At 37.7% G+C, this 21,099-nt stretch overlaps 1 protein-coding gene across 1 annotated transcript in view; it reads left to right on the top strand.

The window, feature by feature from the left end:
* cpne2 (copine II) overlaps positions 1-21,099 on the top strand; it is a 75,112-nt gene that overhangs the window by 34,376 nt on the left and 19,637 nt on the right. Inside the window, exons 12-14 of the mRNA XM_055009362.1 lie at positions 14,122-14,255; positions 16,574-16,628; positions 17,064-17,115. Coding sequence (XP_054865337.1) covers positions 14,122-14,255; positions 16,574-16,628; positions 17,064-17,115 — 241 coding nt within the window. The remainder of the gene's footprint in view (positions 1-14,121; positions 14,256-16,573; positions 16,629-17,063; positions 17,116-21,099) is intronic.

Below are 21,099 nucleotides of genomic sequence, written 5' to 3'. Positions count from 1 at the left end.
ATCACAGCTTTTTTAATTGGATTGTTATCCTTGCACCATATACTATGTAAATTTAGACATTCTTATGCACATCCCTGCCACTATCAATATTTCCATTACTTTAAATTCCTTGTTGCATCTTATTTGCCTTACAACACTTAATGTCTATTGACTTGCTTCCTTTTCAGTCTTTCTTTCCTTCTTTAAAACATCTCTATCTGTCAGTGTTTACCATAACACAACAAATTACCACGTCAGGTTCCTTGTATGTGCAAACCTACATGACAGTAAAGCTGATTCTGAACCTGTAGGGTGGAGTTTTATGCGCTAATGTTTGTCTTCAGAATTGGTTCCAGGTTCGAATTACTTGTCATTGTATGTTGTAGAGTGGTTTTACAGTGATTGAGCAGAGTTGTAGGTGAGCTGGTGTGCTTGAGCTGCATCTAAATGCCCGTTCTAGATATATTTAAGCTCTTAAGTTTGAAAGGAGTATAAACATTTTAATGTTATGAATCCACAAAGAGTAAGAGACGCGACCAATTCAGAATGGAATGTAGAACTTTAGTGTACAAGTGACAATTTGGTACACTAAATTACAAATGTCAGGCTAGGACTACAAACGGAAATGACACAACGGAGAACCTGCAACGTCAGGATAAGTTACAGGGGTCCACTAGTGGACTGGCAGAATAACAACACTCCCTAAACTCCTAAACTCAGAAATCAAGGGAGGAAAATTAACTTACAATAGATAACACCCAGATAGGGAAACTGGGGAACTACACTAGATACAAATACCAAGAGTAATAACACGAGGGGAACGAACCCACCATAGGTAACAGCTAGACAGGAAAGCTGGGAACTAGACAGTAAGTGACGACCAGGAGTACAGTGGTACAAAGTAACGAGTCTGGCTCAGGAGTCAACAGGGACTCAGCTATGATGGCATGGAGAGATGGAGGTACTGGGGTAGTCGGTGGTGGACTCGGTGGAGATTCCGGAGTGGAGGCAGGGAAGTTGACGGAGGATCCAGACTACTGATGTGGCTTCAGACAGCTGAGACTTGAGCAGAGAGGTCCAGGTGGAGGCACGAGTAGGCAGGAATCCAGACTGGAAGGAGAAACACACAGGATTAGATGGGATCAAAGTGAGTAGAGTGAGACTGAACAGAGACTCAAACTAACTGTTGGCTGTTCCACGGTCCGGCATCAAGTGGTGAGACAGAAGTCACAGGCGTAACACTTAATATGTCACTTTTATTCACAGAGATGAGTTTTTGAGGTTCAATAATAACCAGAGGAAGAATTTAAAGGACGATTCCAGTTAATTACAACCTGATGTGTTTCCTTTTAATGCAGCTTTTGAATCTAATTGGGTCGTATAAACTTTACACAGGTTATTAAAGCATTCTCCATAAATCAGACTCATTGAAAATCGAGATATACCACCTTCTACTGAACAAATCATCTACGCTAATCCGTCAATTTGGAGCTCTGATTAATCACTAAATTAATACCTATCACCAAAATTACCATATCAATAGCTAGACTGAAGGATTTTGGAGTTCTGCATAGTAGAGGTTGGCAGCATTAACTCTAATGCAGGTGGTTTTACAGGATGTAGAGAACTTTCCATTTATTTTGCCTTTGTGCTGGAGAGGGTCGTAGCAAACAACATATCCAGCTCATAAAATGACTTTTAACTTGCTCTGACACCTTTTACTTACAGAATGGAGAGATAAGGGTTCGGTCGTTTCTTACAGTTGTTCATTAAAAGAACAGATTAATTTGTTTCACAGCAGGGATTAGTCTCATAAATTATCCTTAAAGGTGGTAATTAAAGATTATAGATTGTTTTCTTGTGGATCCACAGAGAGAAAACAAACTTTTCCTATTACAGCATCTTCACAGCTAAAGATGTCGATGCAGACATCATCAGTTAACAGTTACGTCTGATTTTTCACGTTTTGTCTGCTCTGTGGCAATCAGATCTACTTATGATGACTGTAGAGATGATTGATCCTTGTTTTGTTTTTTCCCTGCTGATATTTCAAAAAAAAAAATGCTGCTACTGATGATGATGAATAATCAACACAAGTGACTCGGCTCCTAAATTTAAAGCCTGTTTGCAAATGAGCTCTTTCCTCACTGCTGTCTTTTTGCAACGGGTCTCTTTCTGATTATTTTGAACTGCTTCACACTTCTGAAGCTGTAATTTCCCATGAATGTGTAGAAAAGTGTTATTTAACTAATGACTGACAATTATTTTGCTGCTGATTCAAAACTTGTTTTTCATGTTAGTAATTAGAGAGAAAAGGAAGGAGATAAAGAAAACAGAGACTGGCAGCAGTTTGAATCTCTGTTCAGTCACATATGCTGTCTTTCAAATGCAGCCAAACTATATGTTCACTGTCACTGACACATTTTTATGTTTGTTTTATCAGACATTTAAAGTAAATACTAATTTAACCACCAGTCATCACCAAGCAGCCTGCAGATAAAATCATTATTTTAACATTTCTACACTGTCACTGGTTGACAAAAATAGCAAAAATCCAGGTTAATTGCAGCAGCTGCATCATAAAACCGTTTAGATTGACATGCAAAATGTCAAAGAAGAGAAAATCACAGAGAAAGTTGGAGGTTTGATTGCAATCGATTGACACATTTTCAATTTGTGCATTCAAAATCCATGCGGTAGCAACACAGATAATCTTATTTTAAAGTTTATGTTGTTGGATGGAGGTGGAAAAATGGTGCATCCTTGCTAACAAAGGAGTGGAGAAGTAACAGATTTAGCGAATAAATATTGATGTAGACAAAAAAAGCAGCAGATGAACAGAAAATGTTTCTTGGATTACAGTTTATCTCAGTTGATAAGACACTGTTCCTGAAAAATAGCACACATTTCCCAACACACTGCACACTATTTTTTTATTTGAACACAGTTCACAACATACTGCACACTTGTGTCAAAAGCGCACTTTACTGTCAAGATCTGAACTTTGTTTTCAAAATTAAGACACACGAAGCAAAACTAGGACACTGCACTGCTAAATACAAAACACTGTTCTCTCACTGTGTTTTCACATGAAGTGTAAAAAAAATGATACAGTCCTCAAAAATGACAACTTAAACACAAATGCATCCTATAAATGAATCAGAGGGGTCATTGCAGTGCCTGACTGTACATTATAAAATAAAAATAATGTTAGACAAAAAATACAGCACTGTATTGTACACAGTACAGTCTGCAGATATTTACACCATGTCTGCATCAATTCTTTCAGCCTGGTCAGGCCTCAGGACCTCATCAACATCACAAGCTATGTTTTCTCTGGAAAGAAAGACCTAGTGTGTCTGATCCAGCCCTGACATGCATCAACAGAAACATCACCACATGCCAAGACCACTGATTGATAGAGATTTTCCCAAAGTATGGCTGCTGCTCATATACCTTCCACCTCCATGTAGAGAAGAATTCTTCTATAGGATTCAGAAAGGGAGAATATGGTGGCAGAAAAACCACAATAACTTGAGGGTTCATATTGAACCATTCCTGAATCAATAGTCCTCTATGAAAACTAACATTGTCCCAGATGTATTCATGTGTATCATCAGAATCCAACTGAAAAACTCTCTGGAACAAATGTACACAAAACACAGAAAAGTCAGTCATGTACACTTTCTGTAATTTTACCAGCACTTGTGAAGCAGAATGATACATTAGATTTTTTACAGTATTCTGAGAACATTTCTGACTGCTTGTATTGTTCCAGTATAGACATGTGACTGAAGTGACAAACAACATTTACATACATGTAAAGTAAACCACAGTAAACCTGAAACCATTTACTTTATGCGCCATCCTTACCATCTGCTGACCTTAACAACAGATTGCATTCTGAACAGCTAATTCCCAGCAGGTTTAATAGTGTGCAGTTCATTGGTAAAAGTGTTTTCAGCTTTGACCTGTTGCGTCTGAATTGTGACAGCAGTGTTGGAACAGTGTCCCAATTCTGCTTCCTAGTGTTCACTTTTTGAAAAATGTGTGCTATGAGTGAAAAAGTGTGTTCAAATGAGCAAAAAACATGTTCAGTCTTTTGCAAAATCTATGTATGTATGTAGATATATAATAAATGTTAATAGTAAAATACCTATATTATGTAGAGTTGTTTCTTTTTTACAATGCTGATAACACATGGAGGCCCTAGGAAGCACGTTTTTACATCTTGATTGCAGATTTTCTTTAAATTTTTTTGATAATCAAAGAAATTCTACTTTTACGACTACGATTTTTTTTAACTTTTTCTTATATTTATGGCATTTTATGTGTGTTATTCTGCACAAAATACAGGTTTGGGTTGTCTTTACTTCTAGCTATAGTTTTGCTATTTCCATAGATGTGCAGGACTTTACAATGCAGTGAAAAATAAGCCAACAGTAAGCAAAAAAAAAGCAAAAAATGCCCAGAAACTGCTTGGGCTTCAAGTGGTTACCACTATGCACAAATAAAAAGGAAATGCTGAGTTTGTACTTATAGAAAAGAGCATCAGCAGCAAATGAAACAGCAGCAAAACAGTTAAACATGGAGGTGAAAAGCTTCTTCAAAATAAAAGCTTATTTCAAATAAAGGCCCTATCCTTCTACAGTTGAAACTGTATGACATAAATAAAGACAGTATGAAATGCCACCACGTTTAAAAGAATAATAATTATTGTACAGTCATTTGTTAATATCTGGCTTCCCCCTGGAGTCACTATTAGTCATCCATCATGGCACTCGCTGCTGTCAAAACATACATACAGTTCCTCATGTATTCTGAAAAAAAGAGAGGAAAAAAAATACACAATTAGAATGAACCCAAAGGAAGACGTTTCCACAGTTCAAGCAGCTTCTGGTCGTCTTTGTGTCACTTCTGAGTTCGCACAGACTCCAACACCTTCATTCCTCCATCCATCTCTCTGGCTGTTTAACTGCAAATGAGTCAGCTGAGGTCCCAGCATGACAACCGGCTCATCAATACTCGACAAGCCACAGCTGAGAAAACTCCAGCGTGAATGTGAGCGTGTCACTCATTTGACAGTAATTTGAATCCGTCTATTTAATGCGGGTTACAGACAATTCCTGCCACGGAAACTTCCAGTAATGAGACGCCGCCGTCGCCCCCCCGTTCGTTTCAATTCTGTAAACTTGCATGTTGAAACTGTGTGTTGCTGTGTTGTGTTTAGTCTGCTCACGTGTTCGCTATTACTAATAGCTGGAGGCAGGGAGTAAGTTGGAGACAAAGTGGTGTTATCTCCCACTGTCATCAAATTCACAGCCATCAAACTAATAACGTCTGCCACCGGAGAGGCCATCAGAGGAACGATGCTCTAATAGTTAAGGGAAGATCCCGTGCCGTCAAATGTCAATTACATATTTTTCAGCTTTGTAGTATGAAAAAATGAATAAATATAAAAGAGGGGGGAAAACAAACATCACATACACACTGATCAGGCATAACATTATGGCCTCTGATAGAATGTGAGCGAGTTTGACAAGGACCAGATTGTGATGGCTAAACAACTGGGTCAAAGCATCTCCAAAACTACAGCTCTTGTGGGGTTTTCCTGGTCTGCAGTGGTCAGTGTCTATCAACAGTGGTCCATGGAAAGAACAGTGGTGAACCAGCAACAGGGTCATAGGGGGCCAAGGCTCATTAATGAACATGGAGAGTGAAGGCTGGCCCAAGTGATCCGATCCAACAGACCAGCTACTGTTGCTCAAATTGCTGAAGAAGTTAATGCTGGTTCTGATAGAAAGGTGTCAGAATACACAATGCATCACAGTTTGTTGCGTATGGAGCTGCATGCCACAGACCAGTCAGGGTGCTCAAGCTAACCCCTGTGAACTGCTGAAAGACTGACAATGGGAACGTGAGCATCAGAACTGGACCATGGAGCAATAGAAGAAGGTGGTCTGGTCTGATGAATCATGTTTTCTTTTACATCACGTGGATGGCCTGGTGTGTTACTTACCCGAGGAACACATGGCACCAGGATGCACTATGGGAAGAAGGTAAACCGGTGGAGGCAGTCTGATGCTTTGGCCAATGTCCTGCTGGGAAACCTTGGGTCCTACCATCCATGTGGATGTTACTTTGACATGTACCACCTACCTAAGCATTGTTGCAGACCATGTACATCCTTTCATGGAAACAATATTCCCTGATGGCCGTGGTCAATGTCAGCAGGATAATGTGCCGTACCACAAAGCAAAAATGGTTCAGGTATGGTTTGAGGAGCACGACAACGAGTTTGAGGTGTTGACTTGGCCTCCAAAGATCTCAATCCAATGGAGCATCTGTGGGATGAGCTGGACAAACACGTCCGATCCATGCAGGCCCCACCTTGAAACTTCCAGGACTTAAAGGATCTGCTGCTAACATCTTGGTGCCAGATACCACAGCACACCTTTAGGTGTCTAGTGGAGTCAATGCCTCGACAGGTCAGGGCTGTTTTGGCAGCAAAAGGATGACCAACACAATGTTAGGCTGATGGTCATAATGTTAGGCCTGATCGGTACACATTACAGAGGGAGAATATAAAGGGAAAAAAATCCCTTTTTTAGGTGAAAGAAAATATCCATTTGTTAGTATTAGAATGCCAGAAACATCATCTTTAGCAAGCAGCGAAGAAAAGATTGTTCACAGAAATGTAATCCAAGCTAATGCAGTAACCTTTACACAGGAGATAGACTTCTATAAACCTGACCTGGAGCACATTTTTTCTGGTCTTGCTCTATAAAACCAACCCTCAGTACTACTGTTAGAGCCTGTTGGCTGCAGGGTGATTAAATAAACTCTGAAAATGCTTCCTGGGTCTCATTCAGCTTAAACTGTCTCTGGGTAAGCCAAGCCATGTTCAGTGTGAGAGCTTCAACGGGAACATTTTTACAGCTGGATCATTCCGCCTCAGTTCACCAACAATTTGACAGATTTTTTTTTTGAAGTGGTTGATTCAGTTGACTTGGGTAAAATCTGGGGTCATAGGTAACATTAGTTTTTGTGTGAAAAATCTCTCTGTTGGTTGGAAAACCATGATTTTTCTTTGTGGATAATATATTTCAGACAGACTAAACATGCATGATGACAGTAGTTAATTCAGTTTTTCATTCAGATGCATCTACTCCAGAGCAAGTACTTTTTTCTTACTAAGAACAGCCCTGAAAAAGGCTCTACAGAAGTAGAACCTCCCTAAAGCAGCCTGCATGTTCCTGTAGTGGAAAACAGGCTATTGTGACATTTTGGAGAACTTAAGGACAAGCTTTGTCCCTCGCCGTCCCACTTGAACACTTCAGGTCTTTCTGTCATTGTTGACTTGCAAGACGAGCAAAGCGAGTCATCTGTACACCTTTAATAAATACAAAACGTTCACAAAGTTGAGTTGAGACTATTAAAAGCAAAAACTGTACCTGAATTGAATCAAAGTAGTCGTTTTGTGCAGCTACACTCTGCTCCCAGTGCTCCTGTAACATTTGAATGTGAGATGCTTATTTTATGCAATAAAACAAATCCCACTGATATATAGTACAGAGGAAAAAAAGAGAAAAAAATCTAACCTTCTCAACAGTACACATTCATAGAAGTGCAGGAATAGTTCTGAACATCTCACTTGTCTTTAACTTATCAGGTGAAAGCCATGATCTATTTATTTCTCCTTCATCCTCATCTTTAGCAAATCGAACAGCAAAGAAAAGGTTGTTTGCGAAAACTGTGCCTGATTTAAAATGAAGTAGTCTTCTTGTGCAGTGTTACTCTGTTCCAAGTGCTCCTGCAATGTTTGAACCATGAAATTTACCACTGAGTAGTCCAGTTGAGTACAACGTAGACATCATACTGAATCAGTTTTGCCCATTCACAGTTCCAGTCAAGTTTGTTTTAGACAAGATAACCACATCCTAACAAAAGCAACAAAGAAAGGTTGTACGTTTGTTCTGCTGTGATGTTCAGTCTTACATTATTGTAGCTGCCGTGACATGTAAATGCTGCTGCAGTAATATTTAAATAAGCTCACTGCAGTTTATAATAAACGTTCTGATAACAGCCAACAACAGGAAGTAGGACAGAGGAACTGACCTACTAGAAATCCAGCTCATCTTTTGAGAGGCAGATTGTTGGTTGTTCCGCCATTTGATTAGTGACTCAAACTGAGCGTCATCCGTTAGAAATCTGTCCTGGTTCTAAAATTATCCAGGGGAACAATGGTTCAAGGCGGAAATCGTGCTGACTCAACGACTCGAGTCTCTTTGTGGCTTCAATCAGCTGTGAAAATTCAGTGGTCAGGGTCACCAAAGTTGGAGCAAATACACAATGGACAAAATAGCCGTCAACATTTTACACTGTAATGCCGCTGTTTTGAAAGTTTTGTCAAAGACGTTTGCCTGTTATTTCTGGAAACTGTACTGCTGCTTCGTTTTACCTTCAAATTGTTTGTTAAATGATGCCCTGAACAAAGATTTATGTTACACGGGTCTGTTTTCACACATGAAAAATAAAGGTAGCCGCTACAAGTAAAGTGACAATGCTTTCAGAAACAATGTCATTAATTTACCTTCATGCACAGCAGTAAGCAGAGAAAACCTGAATGGAATCAGGTTTAAAACAGCATCAGTTCTCATTGCTACACTTGACTTTATACAGTTTTTTAAGGTCCTTAAGTGGTAGTTTGTTCAGCATATAGAAGAACTTGCCACAGCTCTTCCTTCTAATCCCATGTTGACTCCATTATGTTTGAGCTTAGGGCTCTTTGGGGGCCACATACCATCTTTTTGCTTGTTCTTCTTGTCACTGAAGATAGTTCTTTATGGTTCTGGTTGTATGTTTGGGCTTGTTCTCTTGATGCAGAATGAATACAGGACCGAGCAGACGTCAGCCTGGTTTCATTTTGATTCACTGGACAGAAATCTAAACACCTGTGCCATAAACTTGTCACAGTCCTGTATGTTGTCACCACATGTGCCCTCATAGATACAGAAAACACAACATCACCCTGATTCTGTCACCCTTCATCTGTGTCCATCACCACTGCTGCTCTTTACGCTCTGTCGTCTTTTTCTGTCCTTCAATGTCTTGTTTAATGACCAGCAGTCATTAAACAGCTTTATGTTGTCATATTGTCCATCTGTCCAACTCTTATAAACATAGTATATCAGGTATTTTTTTTTTTTAGTAGAAGAAGCTCCGATCAACCATCTTCATGTTGCTGCTTGCTTTAGAAAGATAACGATTGGCCATAATTAACCATTATAAAACTAAATGAAATAGTGTGAAAAGGCAAAACAGGAAAGCAATTTGTGATATCATTTCCTAATAAATAAATATTACAACCACCAAGAGCAACCAAAAGCTATTAAAAGCATGAACGTCTTAAGATTTTAAAAATTGTCAACAGAATGTGAACATGAGAGAGGAAGGTTCCAAAGCATAGGAATTGTGTTTTTGGTCGTCCATTCATCCCAATAGCTCACGATATCTCAGAAACACCTGGACAGAATTACTTCTAATTTGGCAGAAACATTCACTTGGACTCAGTCATGAATAAATTAGATTTTCGTGGTCAAAGATCGAAATATTTACGTTCTCCCCATTCTTTATAGCACTATAAATCGGGAATGCCGTGAGCGGATTTCTTATCAGTTGGCCCAAATATTGGGCTCAAGGCTGAACTGATTAGACTCTAGAGGACAAAGGTGTCTGGTTACACAAAGTACATTTTTTAACTCAAGATTCTTGTGGTAATTATGAGGAAAAAGACACACAAATGTCACTTATTAAAATTATGAAGTGATGGGATTTTCAAAGGTCAACGTCACTGACACCATAATGTTCTGCAAAAGCCCTTTTCTGGCTGGTGTTTAAGGGCAGAACTCAGGAACAGATAGAGAGAATGTCAACATGTTTTACATTTGTTTACATTCTTAATTGTGATGAAATCTTCTGTACTGATGATCTGTGTTGTCAAATTTGCAGCTTCTTACATATTTGAAGCATTGTCTACTGTGATGGCGCTAACTTTGTGTTCTATCATAACCATCTTGTTGGACAAACGTGAACACAACCAAGGAATTCGCTTTTTTTTGGTTTCTTTCAGTGAACTCTAAAGTTTTACCTGCAGGTATTCAGACTCTGGACAGCCATGGATGCAACTTGACTCTTTGGTGAAGGCATGAATCCGCCAGGCGTTGATTCTAGTTGCTTCATTTCCACAACTTTCTCCCCTGTACTGACACATCTACCACCTTTGCTCTCCCTTCCTTATTTTCTCAGCCGCTGTCCTTACTGAACCAGAACATTGTTGTTTTATAACCCTCCAAACAAAGCGAAGAAGAAGAAGATCTTTCAGCCGATAGCAGGGAGGCGGAGATTCCGGGTCGGGTTCTTGTCAGCATGCAAACCGCTGTTCAGCGCCGGAGGAAACGCTTGTCACTCTTAATCTCATATTGTGTCGGGCTGCGTGTGTGTTGCTTTGTGTGTTTGTGCTTGTGTTGAAAACAGCTGTGTGTGTGTTCTTGTATATTCTGTATGTCATCGCAGCATCACCCTGAGGTCAGCTGTGTTAAAAATACACCTCTATATGCTTCCAGGGTCATTGTTTCCTCTGCAGACTGTCTTCTTTATAAGAAAAACGTGGAATGTTCTTGTAAACAGCAATAATGTATATATTTGGCATTACTCACTGGAACGCTCTTTGTGCATCTTTGAGGCTTCACATATGTGATTAATGCACTTTCCTTGTAAAACTTCAACCCCTGCAGTGTTGTATAAAAGCTGTAGCCACTTATTCTGTCTCTGCCGATATTTAGTGCTACAGAAAAGCGGCCACATGCATTGTAGAGCCGAAAAATGAATCATAAATCTGCTAAATCACATCAGTTGGCTGGTAAATGAGGTGTGTGAGCGGTGCAGAGTGGGAGTCCAGCAAGGCTTTTCAAAATCAGACTGTCAATGTTCTCTTTCTCCAAGATAAAGGCAACTCAAGTTTCTCCTTTTTTTTAATTCTTTTAGACCTTCACTTCACATTGTATGAAGCCACTGAAAGGCAGAAGAACTAATCCTTTACTGGCACTGTTTATAAATATATGAGTGAGTTTCATACCGAACCACGAGCTGACGGCAGCATGACACCCAGATATTTAGTGTTTTTGGTGACTTCAGCATTTTCAAGGTGTTCTGTTTGAAAATGTGACGTTAAACAGCATGAAGAAACTGAACTAGGCCTGCACAGTAGTGGAAAAATTTAAATTTTTAAATCTGAGGCTACGTTTGAAGGACATTTTCAAGGATAAAAACCTGAAATATCCGCTGTTATTTCTTATGTCATTGATTCAGAATCTGTAATATTGGACAAATAGATTGAATAATCTTTTATGGTAATGGGTAAGTCCCATCTTTAAGTGACATTGACCAAAAAACTGACCATGCAGAAGTCAGCTAGTGATATTTTCTGAACCATATGAAGCTGCATGTCACAATAATACATCAATAAACATGGAGAATATTTTTTAATATGCAATACTTTTTCATAAAAATGAAAAAAGTTAATTTTGTTGAACTTTTATAGTTGATTGAGCAGGAATGACAAGTTGTACCACAAACACAAACAACAATATTTCTGCATAGCTTAATAAAAGTAGAGTTCTGGAGTTTCAAAATGATTCTCCAAATGTAAATGAATCAACAATGTGATGATGAACAACAGTGAAAATTTCAGGCTTTTATCTTTAATAGTTCCTGAGATATTGTTGTTCAAACAGCCTCAAATTTCACTGAGCAAAAAAAAATGTGAGGAAAGCCGGTCAACAGGCAACTTTCTAAAAAATGTATCTCAAAAAATATTTGATATATTAAGCTAAAATCTCACAGCTGCCGTTCTAAATATGTGTAATTTTTGATAAAAAGTAAGTTTCGAGCCAAGCAGAGATGATTGAGCAGAAGGCCTCTGATGATGTAAGACACTTGTATGATCATCCAGAAAAAATGCAACCGGCATCATTTCAGCTGGAAGTTTTCATTATTTATGTAAAACATCAGACTTGTACAGGACTTTACTGTCTGGCTGGATTATAAGTCCACTGTAGCTGCATAAAATTTCATTTGTGACATCTCTGTTTAACTTGTAGCCTCATACTTCAGAAACAGGATGTTACCTATCACTCATCAACTAGACTGACTAGACTGTGTTTTTAAGACCCTTTCATGACTATTGTGAGATGACACTAGCGAACAGATCTTTGGCTGCCTGTTAAATCTGGTCATACAGGAATTGATTGGCTGCTGGAATTGATTGAAATGGTAAGAAAATTTGTTGTGTTACCTTTTGTAGTTGCAAGATACTGCAGACAAAGTGCCTCTTTGTGGTCGACATCATCCTTTATGTGGCCAAAATACTTTCATACAACTGATTGTTTTTGCAACAAAAGCTTTCTTTTCTGTGTTTCTTTGCTGTTCAGCGCTCTTTTCATGCCAGCGGAGGTTGTGTACCAACAAACTCAATGTTGTCTAATCCATGTTTAAAAAGCTGTAAGTTCATTATTTCCATTAATTAAATCAGACAGACTTCTCCTGTATATTATGGGCAGCAGAAGAAGTTGCAGTGTGATGTTTTTGAGTGGTTTTCGCCCTTACGTCATGACCTTCTTTTGATGATGTGGGTCAGTATATAATTGTGGTGCTTTTTGTAACATTGTTGACAGGTATCATAGTTGATATTTTTGCTGTTTTCAGGCCTATAGATCAACATGGTCATCTATAACAAACACCACATGGTATTTTTTAGAGAAAGATGTGGAGCAGGTCATGTGATCTGGAATTAACACACTTCCTTGAGAGGTGTTTTTGTGATGGGTAACTTAGTTGAAAGTGATTTCTCAGACATAGGTGCAATTTGTTATTTTCCATATAAAATTTGATATATTGCCAAAAAAGAAATATCTGTCATGATTATCTCAACTTAATAAAAAGAACACAATCAAAACTTTTTTTGAATGAGCTCATTTTATTATTGTTTAGCTAATTAGAAAGTGGTTGTTCTTAAATTCGGATGGTTATTTAGTGACCATTTAGTGACCAGTGACATTTTAGTGATATACAGTCATTTTTTACTATTAAGTGATTGTTTCCATAATAAATATTTATGGAATTTGCAACGACATGATCATAATGAACATAGAAAACATGAGTTATTTTTAACTTTTAATAAAAATGTATGCAAGAAATATCTCATGCACTTCAAAGTCCCTCAATTATATATTGACCCTTGTAAATATTGTGTTTGTCACAGTGCATTGTTGATATGGAAACAATGTGCCGTACAGTCCTAAATTGCACTAAATGACCTAATATGCAGAAATTCTGTAGATGTTCATTTTCCAGTCCACCAGCAGATTTGCTGTACTAATTAATCCAGTTGTTGTTTGTTTTACTTGTGTTTTAAGCAAAAACACCCGATCTTTCTGTATTTTGCACATGATACTACTGTGATTGTGTAACTGGCTCTAGGTTCTTCCAAATGCAGGTTAGCTACGACTGAGTTCTGCATGTGAAAGCCTCCTGTTTGGTCACAGACGGAGCTCCAGAGCTGCTCCTGCTGCTCTGCTCATGTTTCTGCTCACACTGCACCACCTGTGTACATGCAGTTTTGCACAACAGGCAGTTTTCCACTCCCTCAAAAGTTAACTTCCTAGAACTAGGAATGAATCTGTTGCAGACATTTCATAAACTTAAACCTGCAAAAACTTCTCAGCGGCTCCGGCGTTAATGAGAGCAGCATGTGTCACATTGGGTGATGACATTAAAATCCACTTCTAGGTGGCATACAGTAGAGACATATTAAAACTCACAGCTTGTGTGGTTGCAACATGAATCTTTCTGTCTTCAGCAGCGTCAGAGTAGAACTCAAATGGAAAACAATAAATCTGAGCTCCTCCAGTGACATTTACGCCAAAAAAGATTCAACCAGTAGTTTTTACAAAGTCTCAGTTTCTTGCTGGTTTTGCTGCAATTCCCATCATGCACCTGGTTTTCCACAGCATCACGGCAGCTCAGCAACACTCCAGGCTGCTCAGATGACCTCTAATAAATCACTTTTCTGTGTTTCAACAGGTCGGTATAGACTTCACGGCGTCTAATGGGAACCCCCGAGAGCCGTCCTCCCTCCACTACATCAATCCTCTGGGCAGCAACGAGTACCTGGCTGCCATTTTAGCTGTGGGACAAATCATACAGGACTACGATACGTGAGTATTTGAAGCAGATTTCTTCCTTGTTTAACTAGTTAAAGATGGAGTGTGCAATTCTAAACAGCGCTAGTACATGCAGGAGGGTGAATATGGCACTAAATATTCTAACTAACCCTCTGAACCCCATCATTTTTGTGCTCCTGTCACATTTTTACTCACTGTGGGCTCATTTTTCACTGCAGTATAAAGTCCTGCACCTCTAGGGACAACTCAAAAAAAGTATTTTGTGCTGTATGACACTCTTATGATGTTGTAAATCAAAGAAATGAACCAACAAAAGGTGAATTTCTATGAACCTTGAATCAACATGTAAAACATCTTTCCAAATACTCCCACAAAAATAAAATGGTGGCTCCACATACTGTAAATATTGTACTATATACATCTTTGCAACCTCTACAAACAAACTCCAGAAAGCTGTTTCATAATGCAGAATGTATCTTTCAACAACTTGCTCCTCTGTGTACTATTTTATCGAAATGCTGCATTTATTTTATTGATTAAGCATGATTTATTTTGCTTTCAGGCTCTTTAATTTGTCTCCTGTCTGTTCTGTGTAAACACTGCCTGCAGTTCATCCGAGACGTCCCTGAATTTTAGTCACATGACTGTTTTCTTGTTTTGTTTTGTTTTTTGTTTAGTTTTTACCAGTTCTAGTTAATGAAATGGTTTGTTTTGATGAACTTTCTTTAAAAATGCAGCTTGTAGAATAAAGTGATGGTCATTAATTATCAGAAATTAAAGATTAGTTCATTGTAGCGACAGAGAGGCATGGACGCTTAGTTGAAAGACCAGTGGAAAATTGAAAATCTGATGTTTGTGGCTCTGATAAATGATGTTTTTAAAGAGAAAATTTACTTTTCAAACTGTTTTGGAGTTCAGAGGACATGCTAAATATCAGCAATCTGTCACCTCCACTTTATTTACTGCATCTTCATTGATAAATGATCTGCATCGGCAGAGGTGGAGTCAAATACAATACTGGAAAAGAAATGAGTGAGGATGCTCATTTTTCTAAAGGGTACGAGCCACATTAGCTCCAGAAATGGACCACTGAACTCATGAGTGTCTCCACAAAACACAAGTGGCATCTTAAACTTACCTCATTGCCATATTGCACCTACTCTTTTGCACTAGTATGTTACTAAGTTGTGTTTTTTGTCTTTTTTTCTATTCTCTTTCTTTTTATCTTTATTCTTATATTACTTGGTCTAGATTTGTATATATATTTATCCCTATTTATTACGTCATTGTTGCACTGCCTGCTCTATGTGCCTTTTTATTTGCCCCCTGGGGACAAATAAAGTTTTCTGAATCTGAATCTGAATCTGAATCTGAATCTGAAGACACCCCTGCAGCGGAGATTTGCAGAGTTTCAGTCGTTTTGGGCTTTGCAGAAAGAACTAATCTGGTTTAACAGTTCTCTAATTCTCGTCTTAATTGCAGGTTTAAAATCAGAAAATTCCTGAAAATTGACTTTATTCTGCTTATCTCATTAAAAAAAATTTAATTAACCGGTTGACCTAACAAAATTTTGTTTAAAAAACAATTTAAAAATCTCGCTTCTTGGTGCAAATGTGAAGAAATGTGAACTTTCAGTTACTTTTCAGCTGCGCTGGGTTGAACTGCAGGCAGTGTGTGTTTACAAGTACAGAAATACATTACAAATATTAGCAGTAGAACATCTAGCATGTGTACATTCACCACACCTGTGGGCACTTGTAGATGCTGATTTGAGATTTATTTCTTTAATTTATGTCAAATAAATAATCAAAGAAATTCAGGTTTTCTTTTCTTTTTAAAAACATGTTTTTTAGATATTCCTGGGGGGAGTTTTTGCAGAGTTTCAGTCACTTTGGGCTTTGCAGAAAGAACTAAACTGGTTTAACAGTTCTCTAATACCCATCTTAATCCCATCATCTACCCGAGCACCGCTGTTCAGAGCTTTAGCATCAGCAGAGCACACAGACACACAACCATGTAGTTTTCCTGTTTTAGCTTGCATGCTAAAAATAAGGTTTTTGACACTGAGACCACCAGGAATGCAGCTGCTCCTTTTAAAAAAAAATCACATAAAAATGTCATGAAAATCAATGAGTTGCTGTGCAGGAGTTTCTTTTCTTACCGAGGAGCCATTTTACAATGTCATTTTTCCACCAGCTCCCTGCTCGCTCTTCTGTAAATGTCTGAATGTGTTTCTATGTGAACAAGGTAACAGGATTTCCACTGCTGCTGTCTAAATCCAGCTTGTTGAATTTGTATGAAAAAAAAGGTTTAACTAACGTTCCAATCTGTTGTCATGGTTTCCTGCTCAGCGACAAAATGTTTCCTGCTCTGGGATTTGGAGCCCAACTCCCACCAGACTGGAAGGTACGTGTGTTGTTGTTGTTGTTGTTGTTGTTTTGTGCACAGACGTGTGTGTTACATGTGCACGTGTGGCGGCAAAGACTGAGAGGAAGGTGGGTTGTCATATGCAAACTTACAGTGAAAACCATCCTGCTTTCTACTTGCATCTTACACACACACACACACACACACACACACACACACACACACACAAAAAAGCACTCGCAGATAAAACTGTAAGCATTATACATGCATATTCAGATGATTACGCAACTGTCAACCCATCTGTGTTGCCATGGCGCTGAGCTGATGAAAAGGACAAAGAAGAGCAAGCTGCACAGAGAGCTGGAGAGACGGTGGGAGGGAGGAGGTGTGGGAGAAATGGACGGCGTTTCTTAACTGTGTTTTACAGCGTAGTGAAGGACGAGCGTTGAAATGTGTGCGTTTGTGTCTCGTCAGGTGTCGCACGAGTTTGCCATCAACTTTGACCCAACCAACCCTTTTTGCTCAGGTGAGTCGCTACAGGTGTCATCAGTGACCCTTCAGTAACCTCAGACAATACAACAATTTCCCACTTTTTATGAAATGCCTTTTTTTTTTTTTTTTTTTTTTTTTTAACAGATTAATCACTATAGCTTCATCAGTATCAGGTATTTTGGACATAAGTAATCAGATTTATAGGCTCATACTCATAACATCAACAAACATCTTTTTATACATGTGTTTAACAACACAATATTAGAAAACTTGTTATGTAAAAAAACAAAAATATATTTTATTGGATGTAATCAACTGGGGAAGTTCCATGTTCATAGAGGATTAGTTTAAAAATTCACCTTGTTCACAAAGTGTAAAAAGAATGTGAAATACCTCTATTTTTTTTAGCTATTATCACTATAGCCACCTCAATATGCAACATTTTTGGCCATAAATAATCATATGTATATGTTAACGGACATTCAGCATCATCATCTATCGGAGTCATCTAAATTTGATAAAACATTTATTTGAGCAAACATTTTGATTTTCCTTTAAGTAATTATCTGTTCTCTCGGAAAACTGACCAAATTTAAACCTAAAGTCTGAATATTTTGTAAAAGTCGACTTTGTTCTACGTGCTTCATTTTTTATAAAAAATGCTAAAAAATAAAACATTTAACTGAATACAATTCTGTGAAAAAAAAAGTTTGCACTCTTTGGTGCAACCATTTAATTATTTATGACTCAGCTACAACCAACAGTTGCATGACAAAATTCTGAGACTTTTCAGCTGAACTCGATTGAACTGCAGGCAGTGTGTGTTTCCACAGAGCAAATTTGAGGCAAAGATGGAAGAACAAATTCGGAACAAGGATCTAGACAGATGTTATTATTGATCCAGCTTTTAATAAAATGTCTAGATCTCTATAGCATCTTCAATATCAGGTATTTTGGGCCATAAATAATCATACATATAAGCTGATATTAATAAGATAAAGAGTTGTGTTTATTTATCAGAACCAACGTTCCAACCGCTCTTGAAGTAATTATCTGTCACCTGCTGTTCTGTCAGAAACCAAATCGAAGCTTGAAATCGGAGTTCTTCTTCAAAACGAAATGTCTCATTTAAAGAACTGCCAAAAATATATAATTTGACCTTACAAAATTCTGTAAAAAAAACTAAAATTGTCCACTGCTTGGTGCAAACATAAAGTCATTTGTGACTCACCTGCAACCAGCAGTTTCTTAACAAAAATTCAGACTTTTCAGCTATCATGTTATGTTACACAACCAATATTACGACAGTCCTTGAAGTAATTATCTGTGACTCGCTGTTCTGTTGGAAATTTAACCAAATCGAGGCTACAATTTAACCAAGTCTGAATTTTTCATTAAGATCAACCTTATTCTACAAGTAGCATTTAAAAAACTGCTAAAAATATATCATTTCACCGAACAAAATTCTGTAGTTGTTGGCGCAACCATGAAGTCATTAGTGACTCAGCTGCAATCAACAGTTTCTTCAAAGAAATTCTGGGACTTTTCAGCTGAACTGGGTTGAACTGCAGGCAGTGTGTGTTTACACAGAGCGGATAGGAGACAAGAATGGAACTAATTTTTTAAAATTTTTGTTTAATATATATATAGCATGTACATTTACTATATTTTTCCAGTATTGGTAACACCTGTTGGCACTTGTACATGTAATCTCAGGTTTATTTCTTGAATTTTTGTAAAATTAAGAATGAAAGAAATCTAAATTTCATTAAAAAAACAAAAAAAAACCCATGTATGACACAACTGTGTCATGCTGCACGAAAGAGATTTGTGAGTTCTCTACATCTAGTCATGGTTGTGCTGTCTGCATAAAGTGACAGAACTTTATATTGTAGTGAAAATTGAGCTCATAGTGAAGAAAAATGTGACAAAAACAGAAAATGCCTATAAACTTCTTTGGCTTCAGGAGATTAAAGTAAACTTTTCAGTGCTTTCTAAAATGTAGTTTCGTTTTACTTGCAGGTAAACACATTGTACATGCAGATAACAATACATTGCCCATTACGATTTTTTCTGATATTTTTACAGACAAACTTGCCTCAGCTTAATCATCAGCCATCTGAAGCTTCGTCTGCTCTCGATCCTTCACTAAAATACCAATTTGTTTTCTGTTTACTACTCTATTCCGTGGATAATAGAATCAGTTGAAAACACTGCCTCTTATCTGTACTCGTGGGTTGTCGTCTTCTCTGAGGCCTGAGCCCACATCATCTGCCAGCAAGCTGCTCCAACAGATAGGGGTTACCGAGCTTTTTATTGCCATGAGAAGATGTAAAACATCATGTTTTATGGTGTAGTTTGATTTGCAGTGGGATACATAATGTTCAACATAAACATTCAGACACAAGGCTGCAATGTCAGGGTGACTTTGTGGAAATAAACACTGAAATAAACAGTGCAGGTACAAAAAAATACTGTAATAGCAACTATCGTCTTCTAAAGACACTTCAGGGAAAACAGCATCCTTTAATGTGTTTTTCAGTTTTGAGATTTGGGGATATTTGCTTCAAGAACACACCTTCTTTTTTATGCTAAAGGAATAATAATAAAAAAAAAAAAAAAACACCACACAACCAAAATACACATGCAGGTGTTTGTTTTTTGTACACTTTATCTAAAGGACAAGTTTGCAAATTAGAGTATTTTTGCATATTTAAACATAAATTTAATAGCAATCAACTGGTGAAGTTTTAAGGTGATATCTGTTGTTTAAAAGTTTCATTTGTAAATAGAAGTTTCCAATTAATAAAAGAGGAATTAAATCTTATAATGCACATTATATTATAGGCAGAAAATTACCTTTTTTGTCACACTCTGAGCCAGAAATCTCCATGTCAGTTGCACTTCCGTATCCCAAACCTTGCAGTTTTATTCCTCATTGTATTCAGCAGATTTTAGGAGAGGGATTTGTTCATGTTTCATTTCTAGCCTGATTTATTGAACATACTATTCCAAAAAAATTGGAGGAATGGATTTTACATGTGGTATAAACAGATATCCAAAATCTCCTGTACTCTGACACAAATGAAACAAGAATTTTCAAGATTGGCTTAATCCGATGTTCAGATTTCTGTTGTGGAAATGATCACAAATTAGGGTATTTATGTATATATAGATATATAATGCTTGTAATTCAAAAAAATTGTTGCCTTATTGGACTGGGGAAGTGCCATATTCTTTGTTGATTAGTCAAAAAATGTACCCTCTTCACCTGTAATGTCTCCCCTGTAACTGAAGTGTACAAAGAATGCAAGACATCCAGTAATAAAAAAACAACAACACAGAAAGAATGGGCCTCTCCAGAGCAGGCGACAGCAGCAGGTGCTGCACTGTTTTCTGTATCTGAGTAAATAAGTGCTTCACACCTCACCTACACCCCCCACTGTAGATGTTAGTCTGAATTAGCAGGAAGAACATTAATGTGATATAATATGACACCACACAGTTGACACAGTTCCTCGTGACAATTCACATCCAAACCTTCACATTTCATTATCGATGCTATGACTCTGAGTGAGAATCGCTGAAATGACACCATTTATCAGAGAAACAGGAAACTGTAAAAACAAACGAAATCGTTGAATTTTCATCTTTCCAACAGTTCTTGAACTAATTATGTGCAATGTATAGTTCTGTTAGGAAAAATATTCTTACAATTGTGACATTTAATCAAAATCACCTCATTCTATATGTTTCGTTCAAAAAATTGCTAAAAATATACAGTTTTTTCGAACTAGATTCTGTAAAAAGCAAAAAATTCTGTGCCTCTTAATGCAACTAAACAGCTATATCTGACTCAGCTGCAACCAACAGTCACATGGCATAAAATTAGTGATTTTAAAACATACTGAAAGAATAAAATAAATGCAGCATCACTCGAAAACAGTATACAGAGGCGCAAGTTGTTGGAAGATACATTCAGCATGGTGAAACATCTCTCTTGAGTTGATCAGCAGAG

The sequence above is a fragment of the Amphiprion ocellaris genome, chromosome 3 (genome assembly GCF_022539595.1).
Source record: "Amphiprion ocellaris isolate individual 3 ecotype Okinawa chromosome 3, ASM2253959v1, whole genome shotgun sequence".
NCBI lineage: Eukaryota > Metazoa > Chordata > Actinopteri > Pomacentridae > Amphiprion > Amphiprion ocellaris.
This window is presented reverse-complemented; position numbering and strand designations above follow the sequence as displayed.